This window comes from Neovison vison, chromosome 2 (genome assembly GCF_020171115.1).
Source record: "Neovison vison isolate M4711 chromosome 2, ASM_NN_V1, whole genome shotgun sequence".
NCBI classification, from domain to species: domain Eukaryota; kingdom Metazoa; phylum Chordata; class Mammalia; order Carnivora; family Mustelidae; genus Neogale; species Neogale vison.
In genome coordinates, this window is record NC_058092.1 from 42,977,535 (window position 1) to 42,994,004 (window position 16,470).

Here is a 16,470-nt window from a genome sequence, read left to right on the forward strand (position 1 = left end):
GACTCAGATGCACCAGCCAGCCAGCCACCAGTGGACACCTTCCCCAGCATGTCCCCACCTGCTCCAGCATTGTCATGTGACTTGGTGACCTCACAGCTGGGTGTTCACGCCATCAGGATCAGCACTGCTGCCTCCTCCAACCCCTTCCTCCCTTCTGCCCTGCCTGGCTCCGGCTGGTTTTAGCTTCTGACAGCCTTCAGTCTACCCTTTCCCTGTGCCCAGGGCTGGCATCGTGTCCCTCTCCCTGCCTGTCCTCCTCTCCTCCCCCTGCCCCCTTTTCACCCCCACTCTGCAGTGGAGTGAGCCTTTTGAATGGGATCATGCCGCTTCTGTTTCAAGCCAATTTCCTATGGCCTCAGTTTTCAGCCTGAGTCACATTGTCCTTCATGATAGGACCCCTTCGCTTCCCCAGCAGTACTGTCTACTCCCCTTTGCCCCAGTGCTCCAGTCACTCTGAGTGGGTGAGGATTTCTCCCCATGCTTTCCTCAGGACCTTTGCATACCTTCGCCTCCATGAAGAATGGGCTCCTGCCTCCCTGGCCTATGCCACTCATCCCTCCCTCTGCCTCCCCTAAGCCTGCTCTTTGCACTTTCCCACAGACCCTGCCTCCCTCATTGACACTCCCAACCCAGACAGTTGTTGCTCTCTATTCGTGAACCTTTCTCTCCTCTGGGACTACGGCCAGGCTTAGGGCCTGGCACAGGGCAGGCATTGGCAAGAATGAATGAGTGATGGAGAGGAGAGGCATGGCCAGCATGGAGTCTTGGAAAAAGGGGTTCAGACTTGGAGGCATTGCTGGGTCTACAGAACTTTCCTGGGAGGAGGGCTCAGGTCCTGGACGCAGGTTAGCCACGTCCATGGGGCTCAGGCAGGGGCACCACCAGGCAAAAATCACTCCCTTGGAGTCACACCCAGGATGAATCCTGGCTCCATGACTTGCCCGCTGGACTTGCCCATCTCTTTGAGCATCACTCCCTCGTTGGCAAGAAGAGGACCAAGAGGGGGACCAGCAAGGAAAAGATGGTGGGGTAGTGATGTATGGCCTTCCCCAGTGGAGGCTGGGTGCACACGGGCAAGCAGTCAGGGAATACCTGCTGATGCCGGCCCAGGGCCAGGCTGCATGCTGGGGTGTGGCTCCCAGGGGGCCGACCCCTGTCCTGCCCTCGGGGTGCTCCCAGTCTGATGGAGGCAGGCAGTGCAGTGTGAATCCAGTGGACAGCATGGGGGCTGAGGGGACAGAGACCTGTGGCCACAAGAAATCAAGAGCAGACCCCAAGCACCCCCTCCCTGTGACCTATGGGGCCTCCGGCAGACACGCAGGGCCAGGCCTCTGGAGTCGGTGGCCCCAGCCCAGGCCTGGCGTTCCCGAGTAGGGCGTTTGTGTGAGCCTTACCGGATGAGGTCCAGCAGGGCGTCGGCAGAGCTCATGATGGCCTTCCCACTCTGCTCTGTCATCTCCTTCTGGGCTGCGCCACCCGGGTGAATGATGGAGACCATGATGATGCCCACAATGACAGCCACGAAGGTGGTCCACAGGTAGTACGCCACGGTGAGGACGCCCAGGCGGCTGGAGGTCTTGGGATCCAGGGATGCGAGGCCAGACATCAAGCTGGGAGAGCAACATGGGTTAGGGTCTGGGGGTGGGGGGCATAGGCACTCAGGTGGATCCACTCCCACCCCCCTGGCTCTGCCCAGCACCCTCACAGAGCTGGAGTGACCGTGTGGGCCTGCCCCCCCCCCCCCGCAGCAATCCAGTCCTGTGGCCCCTCCAGCCTGGTTTCCTGCTCTGTCCTCTGGGCCATGTCCAGGGGCAACAGCCATACCCATGCACACCTCCAGGCCTTTGCCACTGCTGTTTCCTTCGGCGTCATTCCCAGGTGCCTCCACTCTGCCTGAGTGCTACTCACTAGGTAAGACCAAGCACAGTGTCACCTCTCTGGTGACATTGTGGACTGCCTGCTGTCCCTGGGGTTAGGACCCCATTCTGGGGCTTCTGCAGCCCCTGGCCTCTGTCAGGACCCTGTCTGTCACTGTCTACCTGTCTCTCTCATCAGACTGAGGACAGGAGAGGAGAGGGGCTGGTGTGACTTCTTGTGTGTCCCCAGTGCGTGTGCAGCATGAGCTCTCAGGGCCACCACTGCACAGGGGGTTACTGCAGGCTTACTGAATGAACTAGTGATGGCAGCGAGTTAGAGCCCTGGACTGGGTCCCAGTCCTGGCTCTGCCTGGGGGATATCTTTGGGCATCAGGATCCCATCTCTGAGACAGGGCCAGGGGGTTCTTGGCGAGGCGCCACCCTGTGGCCATCTTGGGCTACCGCCTAGGTCCAGATTGGGTTCCCTTGCCACCATCTTGGGAGGTTTTGTTGAGGGGGCTTATGGGTCTCCCCCACTCCCAGCTCCTCCCCACCCCTGCCTGCCTTGCCCTGAGCTCTGGGCCTTCAGCGAGGGTCAGCCCCGGAGCTGCTGACCTCCCGGCTCTTGGCAGGGTGGGGTTGAGAGATTAGTTAAGGAGTTGCCTGTGCTTTGCTTTGCTGCCAAAAGGATTTTCCCCCAAAGCCCTTTCATTCTTCCAGATAAAGGAAGTATTTGTCTGCTTTTAATCATGTAAACAAGAGTGGATAATCCCTCCCCATCCTGCTCCTCTTGTCATTAGACTATAGGCGGGCAGCACCCCCCCATCCAGCCCAGACCATAGCAAGCTTCTACCCCACCTTGGGCTGTAGCTGCTGCCTGAGTGCCATGCTCTTCCTCGCTCTGTCAAGACACAGTTGAAGGATCCCCTCCAGGAAGGCTTCCCTGACCACTGGCTGGGGATAAGACTCCTTCTTTGAGCTTCCACAGGCCCAGGGCAGTCCTCTGCCCTAGCCCCCACCGCACTGAGTTGTCTGCTGTTTGGGACCTGGCTGGAGTCTGTTCAATCCTGGGTCCGCAGAGCCGGGCATGGGGCCCAGTCACGTGCAGCTTGGTAGCCATTGGCTGAACGAAGGAGTGAGTGAGTGAATGAATGAATGAATGAATGGATGTTTACAATCTCCTTTCATCCCTTGTCTGCCAGTATGCCATATGTTAGTGATGGGCTTAGGGTGGGTCTCAGGCATAAATCCTGAAGGGCTCATAATGGGATTGTGTAGGCAAGGGAAATGGGGGGCTGCCCTGTGATTATGATCCACCAGAGAGATTATCCCCAGCTTGGGGCCAGCACATCAGCCCCGGGCCAAACAACCCCCTGACTGCAACAAATCCCCCACAGCCAAATCCAACTGCTCACAGGGAAGTGGGGTTCCTGAGAGGATGACCTGCCTGAGGTCACGTGGAACACTAGCGGCCAGCTGAATCAGAACGCAGGCCCCTAACTCCAGTCCTCTTTCCTTGATGTATTTATTCATGTCTTTAATGCATGCTCACTCCATGCCATGCCCTGAGTCCATAGAAGGAAATCAGAATCACTCCCCAGCCTCAAGCTGCTCCTGGTGTGGCAGGAGGGCAGGACGGAGACAGACTGAGACACTTTAGTACAAGTGGACCCAAGAAAACAGGAGCCAGGGTGGCTGCATTGGTACCATAGGCGAGAGGACAAGGATGTGCTATCTTTTATTAGAGGAGGAAGGGATCACTTCTAGCTAGGAGAGTCAGGAAGGATGTCCTGGAGGAGGGGGATTTTAGTGGTTCTTGGGAGGATGAGGAGGATTTGGAGATGGGGCAGATTTCCCAGGCAGTGAGACAGCAGCAGCCAACAGGGAGGCTGGCAAGTGTGGGCACAGTGTGGTCAGAGCTCAGGTCAAATCAGAAACAGTGTTATGCTGGATATAGACCGTGCTTAGGAGGGGGGTATGGCCTTGAGTGCCATGCCAAGGGGGACAGAGGGAAAGGTGGGGTCCAGTATGATTCCTCCAGGAGAATTTGATGACTGTCTGAAAAGGGAGAACTTAAATCTGAGAACATCTAAGTGTACTGGGAGAGACCCTAAAGTGGTTATTTGTGAGAGCAAACACCTGGGACCGACCTAAGAAGGCCAATGCAGAATTAGATCGGGACACGGGCCCTAGGTGGCTCAATGGGTTGGACTTCTGCCTTCGGCTCAGGTCATGGTCTTGGGGTCCTGGGATTGAGCCCTGCATCGGGCTCTCTGCTCAGCAGGGAGCCTGCTTCCTCTCTCCCTGCTTCCTCCTCTCTCTCTGCCTGCCTCTCCACCTACTTGTGATCTCTGCCTGTCAAATAAATAAATAAAATCTTAAAAAAAAAAAAAAGTTACAGCATACCCACGCAGTGGCATTCTAAGCAGCCATTAGGAGTGACGGTGTCATTGGAAAGATCTTATTGAAGGTTATATGGAAAAAGTAAGGTGTGAGCTAGTCTGTAGCCCTGTGGGGAGGCCCAGAGCCTCCTCTGACAGAGGCCCCTCTCCAGGATTGGGGTCCAGATGCCCTGCACAGACATGCTTGGGAGATTGTGCATGAGAGATGTATCCATGACCATCAGATCGCAGAAAGGGGCAAAGGGCTCCTCAGAAGGCCACCCTGAAGAAGACGAGGTCTGACACAAAGGTGGTTCCAACTCAGGGACCCACCAGGATGCGGGAAGGGAGGGAGTGTAGATCCTACATACAGCAAGAGAGGCCCCAACCCAGGGGCTCTGGAAAGGAGAGGGCTGATGGATAACATGGGAAGAATTCCATCCCCTGGCCTCCGAGAGTTCCCCTCTGGAACCTCCAAACTGGAAGGGTTTTCCTGCTGACTGGAGAGGGGAGGCAGGAGCTCGCAGGGAGGGAGCTGCTGGTGAAAGCTGACGGAGCCTCCAGGTTGGTGACCATGGGAGTTAGCAGAGGCGAAGGAGACCGGGAGCTCAGGAGGAGGAAAGCCTGGTCCCCGCATGCACGTGGGCCACTCCAGGGAATCATGTTAACAAGAAAGCAAGTTCAAGGTCCTGCCTCTGACCAGAGTGGGCTCCTCTGAGGTCTCAGGCTTTCTGGCCAAGTTGTTAAAGTGACCTATAAGCTGTGGTAGGGTTGTGAGGACTTGCATGGATATGCACAGAAAAAAACCTACTAGCAAGAGAGATTTTACAGTAGCTTTCTTTGGGAGGTGGAATTTTGGTTGATTTTCATTCTGTTGTATTGTTTATCTGTGTTCTCTATTATCTCTAGAATGAGCTTGTCTTACTGGTGTGATGGAAAACACAATCCCTGGAGTACCAGGTAGCCACAGAAACCATAAATTTATCTGGACCTTAAATGTCCCTAAAACCTGAACATCCACCTCATTCAATCCTTAAAAAACATTCTAAGTCGGTGCTGCCCTATGAAATTACAAGGTAGGTTACAATTGTAAAATTTTAAATTTTCTAGTAGTCACATTTTAAGTAAAAAAAAAGTAAAGTTCATTTTTTTTGTGAAATTCATTTTAATAATACTTTATTTAACCCAGTCTATCCAAAGTACTATCATTTCAGTATATAATCAATGTAAAAATGTTTACACTGCTTCAGGTGTTAAAATTTTAAATTAATTTCTTAAAAAAGTTAAACTCTTCAGTTGCACATTTCAAGGGTTCAGTAGCCCATTTATGACTAGTGACTATCGTATTGGACTATGCAGTTGGAGTTACAGAGAAGGAAAATAGAGCTCAGGGAGGGGGAGATAATTGGCCAAGCCACCCTGCTGGGAAGCTGTGGAGTCAAGGCTGGAACATGGGTTTCTGATTCAGAACCCTGCGGGGCTTCCCTTGCTCCTAGTGCCTCTTCACTGTACCAAGCTGGTTTAACTCCTGTGGAAGAAAAGTGTCTTCCAGTTTGGGTTGACCATGATTGGAATGTAAGGGAGCTCATGTCATGCCTCTACAGTTCAACTCTCAGAGTTGATGACTTGTCCCGTGATGGATTTGTGGTGGTGAGCGCTCCTGTCTTTGGAGGTATCCAGGTGGAGCCTGGATGACCAGTCACCTGCTCAGATGCTCGATCAAGTCTTCTAGACTGAGGGGGAGAGTCTTTGAGGATCACCCTTCTGGCACATAATTTACAGTGAGGGGAGAAAAGGTAACCTTGCCTCACCTACTCCCAGTCTGGTTAGGCGCTCCTTGGAACCCCCATGGTCCTTCAGGGCCCTGGGGAAGAGCCTTAGGGATCTGAGAGGTCTGGGACTCCCCCCGGAGCCATATGGCTGCCACCCAGAACCAAGGGATTGTGGATGAAGAGATTGCAGAGACTGGGGAGCCCAGCCTGTTTCAATCTGGGAACTGCTCCACTTGCAGGGGTTGGGGGAAGGGAGGCAGCAGCTGCTGGGCTTCTCATGGAGGGCAAAAGAGGCTATTTACTGGCCATCACGTGGTTCTAGCACCAGCTGCTGAGGTGGGGATCATGCCCACCTGACCCCGGGAGCCACCACTGCTGCTGTGCTCTGCGCTGGGGACAGTGGACAGAACACCTGGACTGTTGGCCACTCCCCACCCCATTTGAAGTCCTTGGTGGCTCTCCACTGTCCTCAGAACTTTGCACTCTCCTTCATGGCCTTGGGTCCAGTGTGGCCTGACTCAGTCTTAGCTCCTCGCCCGTACTCCAGCCACCCTGGTCTCCCTGCTGCTCCCTGAACCACCTTTCCACGGTCATTCCTTCAGCCTGGAACTCTCTATCTTTCCACCCACACACATTTCCCGAACCCCACCCATTTCCACCTGTGCTTTCTACAGCCAGCCTAGATGTCCTTTCTACTGGGAAGACTTCCTTGAGGTGCCGCCTCATGCTCCACCCGAGGGAACCCTGTGCTTCCCAGTTAGTTAGGGCCTACTCTACTGGTATGCCCACCTCTGGATCTCCAGAGCCCAGCCAGTAAGCTGGCAGGGCTTGAGTGTTGGGGAAGCAGGGAATTCCAGAGGAACCCAGTCCCCTTGCCCCTGCCCCTCCTGCTTCCCTTTCCTGTCCCCGCCTACTGCTGCTCACCTGTCCAGTCTTCACTCTGGCACCACCTCCCTCGGAAGGCCCCTTTTAGCCCGCCTGGCTGGGTGAGGAAGCTCCTGCCTGCTCCCACTCATATCCTTCAATGGCTGGGAGCCCTCATCAAGTTCCCAACCTCTGTGTGCCTCAGTTTCCACAGAAGGATCAAACGGAGATAATGACGGCTCATGGTGAGGGGTAATCTAGGTTTAGCGTGGTGGCTGGTTCATCATAAATATTCAGTACATTCCAGTTATTAGCGTTCACTCTAGCATGTCATCCCTTCTGAGACTGCCTGTCCTGGTGGACTGTGAGCTCCTCCAGGGAAGGGCTGGATCGGGTCAGTGCAGGTCCTCAGAGCCCAGGGCCTGGCCTGGTCTGGGTGCAGGTTTGTTGAGTGTGTGATGTTAAACCAGGATGCCATTCTAGACGAGATTGCTAAAAGGTCAACTTAGCTCTGATGACCATAGGCACCCAATGTGGGTTCCCTGAGAGCAAGTCCCCTAGACCAGCTTTGGCCCTTTGCCAGGTTTAGGGGACTCCCCCGACACTGTGTGTCTTTGTGACATTGGCACTGGATCTTTTGGGAATAGCTGGGAACTTCTGGGAGGGACTGTCTCAGGCAGTGTCCTCTCCCAGGGGAAGACAATCTGAGAGGGTCCCTGGAGGTGTGATCCAGCGCTCTTCTTTCAGCCTCCCCTTCCTGGTCATTTTTATCAATGGCTTGGCCAAGGCCACTGAGAGCATGTGGATCAGATTTGGGGAGGACAGGAAGCTGGGGGGAATGGCTAACGTATGGGACGAGGAAGTTGGGATGACGCAGACCTCAGCAGGCTGGGCCCTCGGGCCAGTTCTGACCTGATAAAACTGAGCACGGACATATGTTGGGCCAGACCTGGCTTCCACAACTGGGGAGATCACAGAATTTGGGGTGAGGGTGGGGGCTGAGCCACAGCAGCAGCACATGGGAAGGGACTTCAGATTTGGTTTGCTGCCAGCCAACTGAGTCATGTAGGGAATGGGGCTGCGGAAGGGCCAGTGGGCCCTCTGCCTGTGGGGCCAGAAGCCTGGGAGCTTATGGACGAGGCTATGGATGTGCACTGACATTGAGACCCACCGGGAAAAGGACAGGGGACAGAGGTGTGTGCCTTGCTGCTGAGGTAGGTGGTGGTGACAGAGTTGTGGGCCTGGGGAACCAGTTGGGGGGGGTGGGATCTGTGGAGCAGGGAGCAGAGCAAACCTGTGGAATGCTGGGATTTGGCGGGGGGAGGTGGTTGTGGCAAGTGACAGAGAAGTTCTCAGCTCAGCACCAAGAATAACTTTCTGCCCTGGAAGGGACCACCTTGAGAAGTAGTGAATTCCCAGTGACTGTAGGTGTGCAGGCAACTTGCGATGGCCACCCGATAGGTAGATTCAAAGCCTGGTTTACTAGCATGACGACACCCAGAGTCACAACATCCCAGCACTAGGATGTCTGGGACAGGAAGGAGCCCAGAGCCCCATGGCCAAGGCCCCGGGTTCTGGCCTCAGCTGACCCAGTCAGGGAGGCTTCCTCAGGCCGGCCCTGGGATGCAGCCTCAGAGAGTCCACCAGAAAGGCGGCTGGAAGGAGGCATCTGGGGGTCCACGAGAATCCCTTTAGCCCTTCCAAGCATCATGGTTTGCATCTCCCTGGAGCAGATGACAGGCCCAGCAGCTGACAGCAAGTGCCACGTTAGCACCGCATTACTCTTCCCAGATGGCTCTGCCACACCCCCTCCTTCACGCCAGCTCTTTCTAAGACCTGAGGCAGGATGCCCAGACTCCCACTTGGCTAAAGTCAGGGTCATCTGGTCCCATTACCCCCTACCCAGGGCACATGTTTCTCTACCTCCTTTGTTTGCACACTTCAGAGGACAGAGAACTCACTACTTTCTGTCAACCCCTCCATATGAGCTAGCTATGCTTATTAGAAAGTCCTTCCCAGTGCCAGAATGCAATTCACATTCAGGGAAGAGAATTCCCCATTCTGGGCTCAGCCCTGCCCTCTGCAGCTACACAGACCAAAGCTCTTTGGTTCCACTGTAGATATTGTGGGGCTCAGTGGAGAGGCGGGGTGGGAAAGGAGGAGGGCTGGATTGGGGGGTGGGCACAGGGCCAGGCATGGGTCTAGCAGGACACCGCAGCCTTGCCATCCCCAACTGCCCTCTGAAGGTCCCTCCTTTCCAGCAGACCACTGGGCACCAGAACAATGCCTCATTGGGTCTTGCAGATAACAAGCTCACAACTAACGTGCACATAACCAGCTTGAACAGAATCGAAAGTTGAAGCTGGAGGAGCCACAGCTGCAGCCCTCAGAGCTCATGGTCTGACCATCGACCTTTCTAGTCACCTAGTCACCTTCTACCAGGAGGGCCATAAGGGTCTCATCCAGTTCCTAACTCTGCAAGACCTGAACTCCTACCGCTTTCTTTCCCCCAAGGCAAAGAACGTCAGGTGTGAGGGAGCCAGAGGGTTCCCACGGAGGGCCCCTCTGCTCTACAGTGGCAGACGGTCATCGTCTCTGCCATGAGGAACAGCATCCTTAGGATGTCTGGTTATGGCCACTGTCCCCATGTCATGGTTAGAAGTCCCCCGTCCCCAGAGTTGAAAGGAAAATGGGTCTCCTGCCTCCTCTCCCTCCGCCAGACAGTTCCTGCTGTCTCTCCACTGAGGGCTCAGGCTAGGCTGCCCAAGTGAGGCTCTCTCCAGCTCAAATGAGACCTTCCAGGGCAGTGGCTCCTGACAGACAAGGGCAGTGGAGCTTTTCACAACCTCCCCTGCCTCCCCAAACTCTACTATGTCCCCAGCCTGCCCCTTGTTGAACACTGGCTCTGGGTGCTGAGGGTCTCAGAACGAATGGGGTGGGTTCGTGGTCCTCAAGGAGCTCCCGCCAGTTGGTGGAGAGACCTGTACTGGGCAACACAGGACCTTGGGTTCCGGCTGTGATGGGGAAAGGCCAGAAGCAGGGCCTAGCCCAGCCTGGGAATCTAGGCTTCCTGGAGGAGGTGGCTGCTGAATGGAGCCTTGCAGGATGAGGAGTTCTCTACCTGGATGGGGGAAAGAAGGAGCATGGGAGTCCATGAGGGATGATAAAACCGGAGAGGTTTGCAGAGTCACCAGCTGCTGGTCTGACCCCACCCGCAGCCCACAGCTGGGCCATGTTCCCCATTCTGATGAGTAAGGCCATCAGCTGACTGGGCAAGAGGGCCAAGGACAGATCCCAGGGCTCCCATCAGAGAGGTCAGTGGAGCTTTGCTAAAAGAGGCTGCCCTATGACTTGCGGGGCAGAGCTGACATGCCGGTGGCCTATTCCTCCTGCCTCTCTTCCGCTCACGGCGACCTGGGGAGCCCGGTGCCATTGCCCCCCGCACACTGGCTCCCCAACCAGACTTGCATTGGCCGGGCCGTCCAGGACCTTCTCCAATAAGTCTGGACGTGGGTGTTTGGGTGTTTTCTGCCAAGCTAGAGTTCCTCAGGAAGGGGGAGAAGGGAGTGTTAGGTTTCTCTGGCCAAACATGATTTCCTGATTCTAAGAAAAATCAGTTTAAAATTCTTACAAGAAAGAAAGGAAAACAGCACACACCCAGGAAGGCACAAGCACACACAGAAGTACACACTCTGCACACGCGTGAAGAGACACACCACGCGATCCTGCGCGGACCCACATACACACTTGGATTTCTTTTCTTTGATGTGAAGCTTACAAAACATTGTGCCATGTTCAGCATCAGTGAATCACAAACACATGGATTCAGTTTCCCCTGAATGATGCCTGGTTTAAGAAATTGAAGAATGAGGAGAGAGGAGGGTTTGGCAGAGAACAAGTGGAGAATTGGAGGCCCTCACTGGCTCCAGATGCTGGTCTGACCCACCCCTTCTTCCCGGTGTCGCTTGTCTGGGGATGTGTGAAAACAAGACGCAGTTGACTTCCCGAGCTCAGAAGCAGACGCCAGCCCGTTTGGGGCCTTGACGGGCCACCAAAAAAATAAAAATAAAGAAAGCACCTGCCGGAACGGCTTTGTCACTTGGCTGATGGCATCATGTCTCTTTTATGGCTGAGGCCTGGCATGTGGTAAATAACAGAGCTCATAACTCCAGAGTTGTGGGACACAGTGATGCCCCAGAAGGACATCCAGCAGCATCCTAAGTGTCGAGTGAAGGGAGAGGGGATTTGCAAACTCTGCATCGTCCGAGTGGAAGATGAAAACAAGTTTATGGAGACAGGGGTGCCACGTGGACAATTCTTACAACATCACATTGAATGAAAAAGAAAGAAAAAAAACCACACAGACTTGTTTTTGTGGGTAACAGTAACATCTCCTCTGAGAACTCAAAGGAAGAGGAAGTTGCCAGTGCCGTTTGGGATAAACTATAAATTAAAAGCAAAAGTGATTAGAGTAGTGACAGGTGCTATAACTGAGAGAAAATGGGAAAGGAAGGCCCCCAAGGTTCCAGACTTGACTTTTCTAGTGGAAGAGGATTAGCGTGGGCTGAGTCAGCACTGGGGCACAAAGAAGAGAGCTGAGAGCGGCAGAGCACTCAGGACACACCCAAGCACCACCCATGGGAGGTGGACATTCAAGGACATGACCATTCTGCAGCAGGTCCTAACCATCCCACTATTCCTGTGCCAGTATACTGGGAGGCAGAATTTTCTAAATTCTGTCTGAGGCTTCCGTGTGCGTAGGTAGAGACAGCTAGTTTCCTTGCAACCATTTTCATATTAGAAAACATTTTCAGGGGTGCCTGGGTGGCTCAGTGGGCTAAAGCCTCTGCCTTTGCCTCGGGTCATGATCCCGGGGTCCTGGGATCGAGCCCCACATCGGGCTCTCTGCTCCGCGGGGAGCCTGCTTCCTCCTCTCTCTCTCTCTCTCTCTCTCTGCGTGCCTCTCTGCCTACTTGTGATCTCTTTCTGTCAAATAAATAAAATCTTTAAAAAAAAAACATTTTCAGGGGTGCCTGGGTGGCTCAGTCAGTTAAGTGTCTGCCTTCAGCTCAGGTCATCTTTACGGGGTTCTGGGGTCAAGCCCCATATCAGGCTCCCTGCTCTTCCTCTCCCTCCGCTGCTCCCCCTGCTTGTGCCCTCACTCTCTTTATAAAAGATAAATAAAATCTTTAAAAAAAAAACAGAAAACATTTTCAAATGGCAAATACAAGGTAAGAAGGCACATTTAGTCCAGGGGAAAGACTTTTGTGGTTTGTTGGACACACCTTAAGACCTTGGGACCTTAAGATCTGCATGCAGACTTATGAAAAGTGCCTCAGTTTGCATGAGAGGCTCAGGGGCCTTCTGAGAGAAAAGAGACTAAGATCCCATTCCCTGGTCCCTGCAATTTGAAGTTAGCGTCAGGGTATACTAGGGTATCTATGACCAAGATCTGCTGGTGCTAAAAGCCCCCAGGGCTAACCCAACAGGAGGGAAACGGGATCAGAGCTCAATTCCAAGGAACCAAGCTCAGGGCATGACTGAGGCTGCTTTAAGAACAATGACAGGGTACTTCCAGCATCTAGGAGCCAGAGCAGGGAGTCCTGTGCTGACTTGAACCAGACCATGCAGCGCCTGTGGGATCCCCAACTGGTAAGCCTGCAGGGAAAAATTCCCCGGCCTGAGACTGTGTGCACCTGTGCAATTGTGTTTATCTCTGTGAATGAATAAACTGTCATTTTGTCTGTTTCATTGTCCCTTGCCAGCATCCAAGGACTGGCCTCACCAGCTCAGGGGCTCAGATGAGGGTGAACTTCTGAGTCAATCAGCCAAGGGCTACACCCTGAGCCTGGTGATTCACTACTAAGAAGGATAAGAGCAAAGATAACAGTGGCAGAATTCGGATTGTGGGATGACAGGAGGATCATTTTTCTCGATTCTCTAAAATGTTGATAATTATAGAATTTTTTAAAGTACAAAAACATCTTTAAAAGGCAACTCCAGAGCATCCTCCAAGGGTCAGTTCAAATGTTGGTCACGAAACTCCCCTGAATTCTGCCCCAGCTGCTCCTCCACTGCTCTTTACTCATTTAATACGCATTTATTAGATACCTACGACAGAGCAGGCCCTGTGATGTCTTGTAAGAGACAGAGGAATTCATTTTCTTCAGAATTCTTTTTATTGTAAGAGCGTTGTCCCTGTTTAGGAGAAATTCCTCGATGAGCCACATGGACCAGACATGAGCAGCACCTCCACCCCACCCCACTCCAGGAACAGGGCAGGAGTCGAGGCGGCTTTTGAAAGCCAAGGAGGACAGGATTTCTGGCTGGTCTTAGAATAGGGGGAGAGAGAAGGAAGGTGGGGAGAGAGAAGGAAAGAGGTGGATATGCCCTATGTTGACCGCCCTGCCTCGCCGTGATCTACACCCTTGTATCATCTCTCTCCTTAAGGGTTGATGGGATCTGTGACTTGCTTCTAACTAAGAGGACATGGCAAAGGTGATGGGACATCACCCGCATGATTATGTTATGTGAGACTGTCTCAGCAGACTGGAGAGTGAGGGATCCTCCTCTTGGCCTTGATGAAGCCAACAGCCATGTTGGAAATCACCTTTGAAGAGAGCCAGAAGGCGGGGAACCGCTGGTAGCCTCTAGGACCTGAGGATGGCCTACAGTTGACAGCTATTAAGAAGCTGGGTCCTCAGACAAATAGCCACAAGGAAATGACTTCTGCCAGTGACCCAGATGAACTTGGAAATAGATGCTTCCCTGGCTCTGCCTTCAGATGAGAACACAGCTCTGCGAATGCTTCAACTGAGACCTCATTCAAGCCTCATGAGACCCTGAGCAGAGGATCCAGCTGAGCTATGCCTGGGCTCCCGACCCCTGGAAAGTGGTAGATAATTAATGGCTAAGTTTGTGGTAATTGTTCCCAAGTAATAGATAACTAATATACACAAAGAGAGAACCAAGAGATGGTTGAAGGGCTTACACTTCTCAATATGGTCCTTCCCTGTGATCTTGCCCCCAACTGTCAGTGAAATTACTAAATTTGTGCACCGTTCTAAGCAAGGGATCTGTGTGTAAACAGGAGACTGGCAGAGGCTGTCCCCTGACTAGTTGCAGGAATGTGAAGGCAGAGGAAAGCAAGAGGCACTAGGAATTCCTGGAGGATGAGGCGACCGTGACAACCATCTCACCTGGAATGACTCTGGGCGTGGGCGACACGTGAGTGTCACGTGGACACACATGGTGCCTTGTCTGTGTGCCTGCTGAGGCTGCCACGAACACAGGTGTGCAGGTGTATCCATGTTCCCAAGTGCGCCCGAGCCCAGAGAGGCTTCCCAGAGGAAGTGATGAGGACAGGTGCTGAATAAAAGCATGAAGAAGGAAGAGGTCACTCAAGGGGGTTGCCTGCTGAGAGCTCAAACCGAGGTGGAGGATTTCATGAAACATCTCTGGGCCTCGGAGAAGCCTGGTGAAGCTTTCATGAGTCAGAAAAAACAGCTGACATACATCCTGTAACAGGGGCTCTGCTGGGCGCTCCAAGGACATTATCTTATTTCATTCTCAGAAGGGAGGTGGGTGTTCTCCCTATTATACAGGGCAGGTTACTAAGGCTCAGATGCTGAGAGACTTGGTCAGGTTCAGACCTCCAGTGAGTGACTTCAAAGCCCCAGCTGCTCCCCAGCAGTCTCCTGCAGGTTTTCAGCCATGCTGACCAGTACTGAGGGCCCACCGCCCTCTCTGTGAAGTACAAAGCCACAACTGGCCAACGGCGGCTTGCACTCAGCTGGGCCGTGGCGTGCCCATCTGAGGAGGGAGCTCAGGCCAGGTGCTGGCTTGGAGTGGATTCAGCAGTAGGAGTGGCTAGTCCAGACAGGAATGCTGATTTATTTCTATGTCACTACTATGTAAAAAAAAAGGGGGGGGTGTCTGTACACCGTCATGTGCTATGCCAGTGGTGACTGTGAATTCATTTCACAGACAGTACTGAGTACTTCTGGGGTACGAGCAGCATCCACGGGGGAGACAGGTCATCGTAAATAGTTATCAATAAATGAAGATCTGGGAGAACTTCAGACAGAACCTTGAGCTAGATCTTGAACACAGCGAGGGCACTTTAATTAGGAAGAGGAGAGGGCATTCGTGGAAGGAGGAACGATCTGAGCAAAGGCATGAAGGAAGAAAAGCACATGGCATGCTTAGGGACTAAGGAGGAAACTGCCTGGTTGCAGGGACTTGGCGAAGGGACAGGGTGGCATTGCTGCTGGGAAAGGGGTGGGAACATTTCGCATTATGGGTGCTAGGCTTCGAGGCCCAGAATTGCGGGTTATTGGAACCGGAAGCAAATGTGCCTTAATCCTTATCCTTTCACTGCCCTGGACAATTATTTATTTGAGAGAGAGATGTGGGGAGAGCACAGAGGGAGAAGCAGACTTCCTGCTGAGCAGAAAGCTGGATGCGGGGAGCTCTATCCCAGGCTCCTGCCCTGGAGCAGTTACCAGGCAGAACAAGCCCTGTCTCCTGGGGGTACAGCGCGGAGCCCCTGGGTCCTGCAGAACGTCAGCCTTCTGCCAAGCTCTTTAGCTCTCCGGCCAGAAGGCTTGATCCCCAGACAGGAGGGTTTTTTGTGTTGTTTTGTTTAACCACTCAAACACACGTGGAATTTTAAAGCAAACCCCTACTTGTTCCCCTTTGGCAGTTCCGGTTTAGTCAGCCCAGCGTGAAGTCTGACATCTGAATGGTCAGAGCAGCTCTGCTGATTTTGCTCTGTCCTAAGCAATGACCCCCACCACACACACACCAGCATGGCTGCCCCCTGAGGACTCGGATCACCAGCCCTGAACTGGCCAGGAGCAAGAGCTCAGGGGGCTGTGGGCGCCCGATGGGTGGATGGATGGATCGCAGACCAGCTGAAGCCAGAGGAAGACATGTTCAGGGATGGAGGGGCTGGGACTTAGAAATGTGTCAATTTTTCCCCCAAGAAGGTTTAATTCTCCCTGCGTAGGAAACTGTGAAAGCACTTCCGTTTTTCAGTGACACAACCACTCTGCACCAGCCCTAACTGTATAATAAACAAAGGAAATGTGTGAACACACACTGGCTTTTCTCAAGTTAATACCACATTCCGTTCCCAGTGCAGAGAATGCACTTTTGTCTAGTGGAGAAAGACTGGGCCTCTGACAGCCAGGATTTGGAGAGCTGGACAGGCCCTTAGTCACTAGGTAAGCTGGGTAAACCAAGGCCCACAGTGAGGGTACCTTAGTTAAGATCACGTGATAATCTCTGGAGGAAGCAGGTCACTGACCCAGGCCTCTGATTCTGATTCTGGGGCTTTTTTTTTTTTTTTTGAAGTAGTTTCCACACCCAGTGTGGAGCCTATCATGAGGCTTGAACTCACAACTCTGAGAAGAAGACCAGAGCTGAGTAAAGAGTTGGTCACTCAACCAATTAGCCACCAAGGCGCCCCTGACTCCAGGACTTTTTGACAAGTTAAATGACTTGCCAAGGTCACAGAGCCAGGCAACGGCAGGGCCAGGGCAGGAACCCAGGTCTGTGTGAGTCCACTCCCATGCCAGGGCTTCTGCCTCTGAG

At 53.3% G+C, this 16,470-nt stretch overlaps 1 protein-coding gene across 2 annotated transcripts in view; it reads right to left on the reverse strand.

Moving 5' to 3' along the window:
- SLC1A7 (solute carrier family 1 member 7) overlaps nt 1–16,470 on the reverse strand; it is a 44,261-nt gene that overhangs the window by 18,410 nt on the left and 9,381 nt on the right. The window contains exons 3-4 of one of the 2 annotated variants that reach the window (XM_044236413.1): nt 1,395–1,610; nt 621 (exon numbers count right to left, since the gene is read on the reverse strand). In XM_044236413.1, coding sequence (XP_044092348.1) covers nt 621; nt 1,395–1,610 — 217 coding nt within the window. The remainder of the gene's footprint in view (nt 1–620; nt 622–1,394; nt 1,611–16,470) is intronic. The other variant, XM_044236411.1, reaches the window with a different exon arrangement.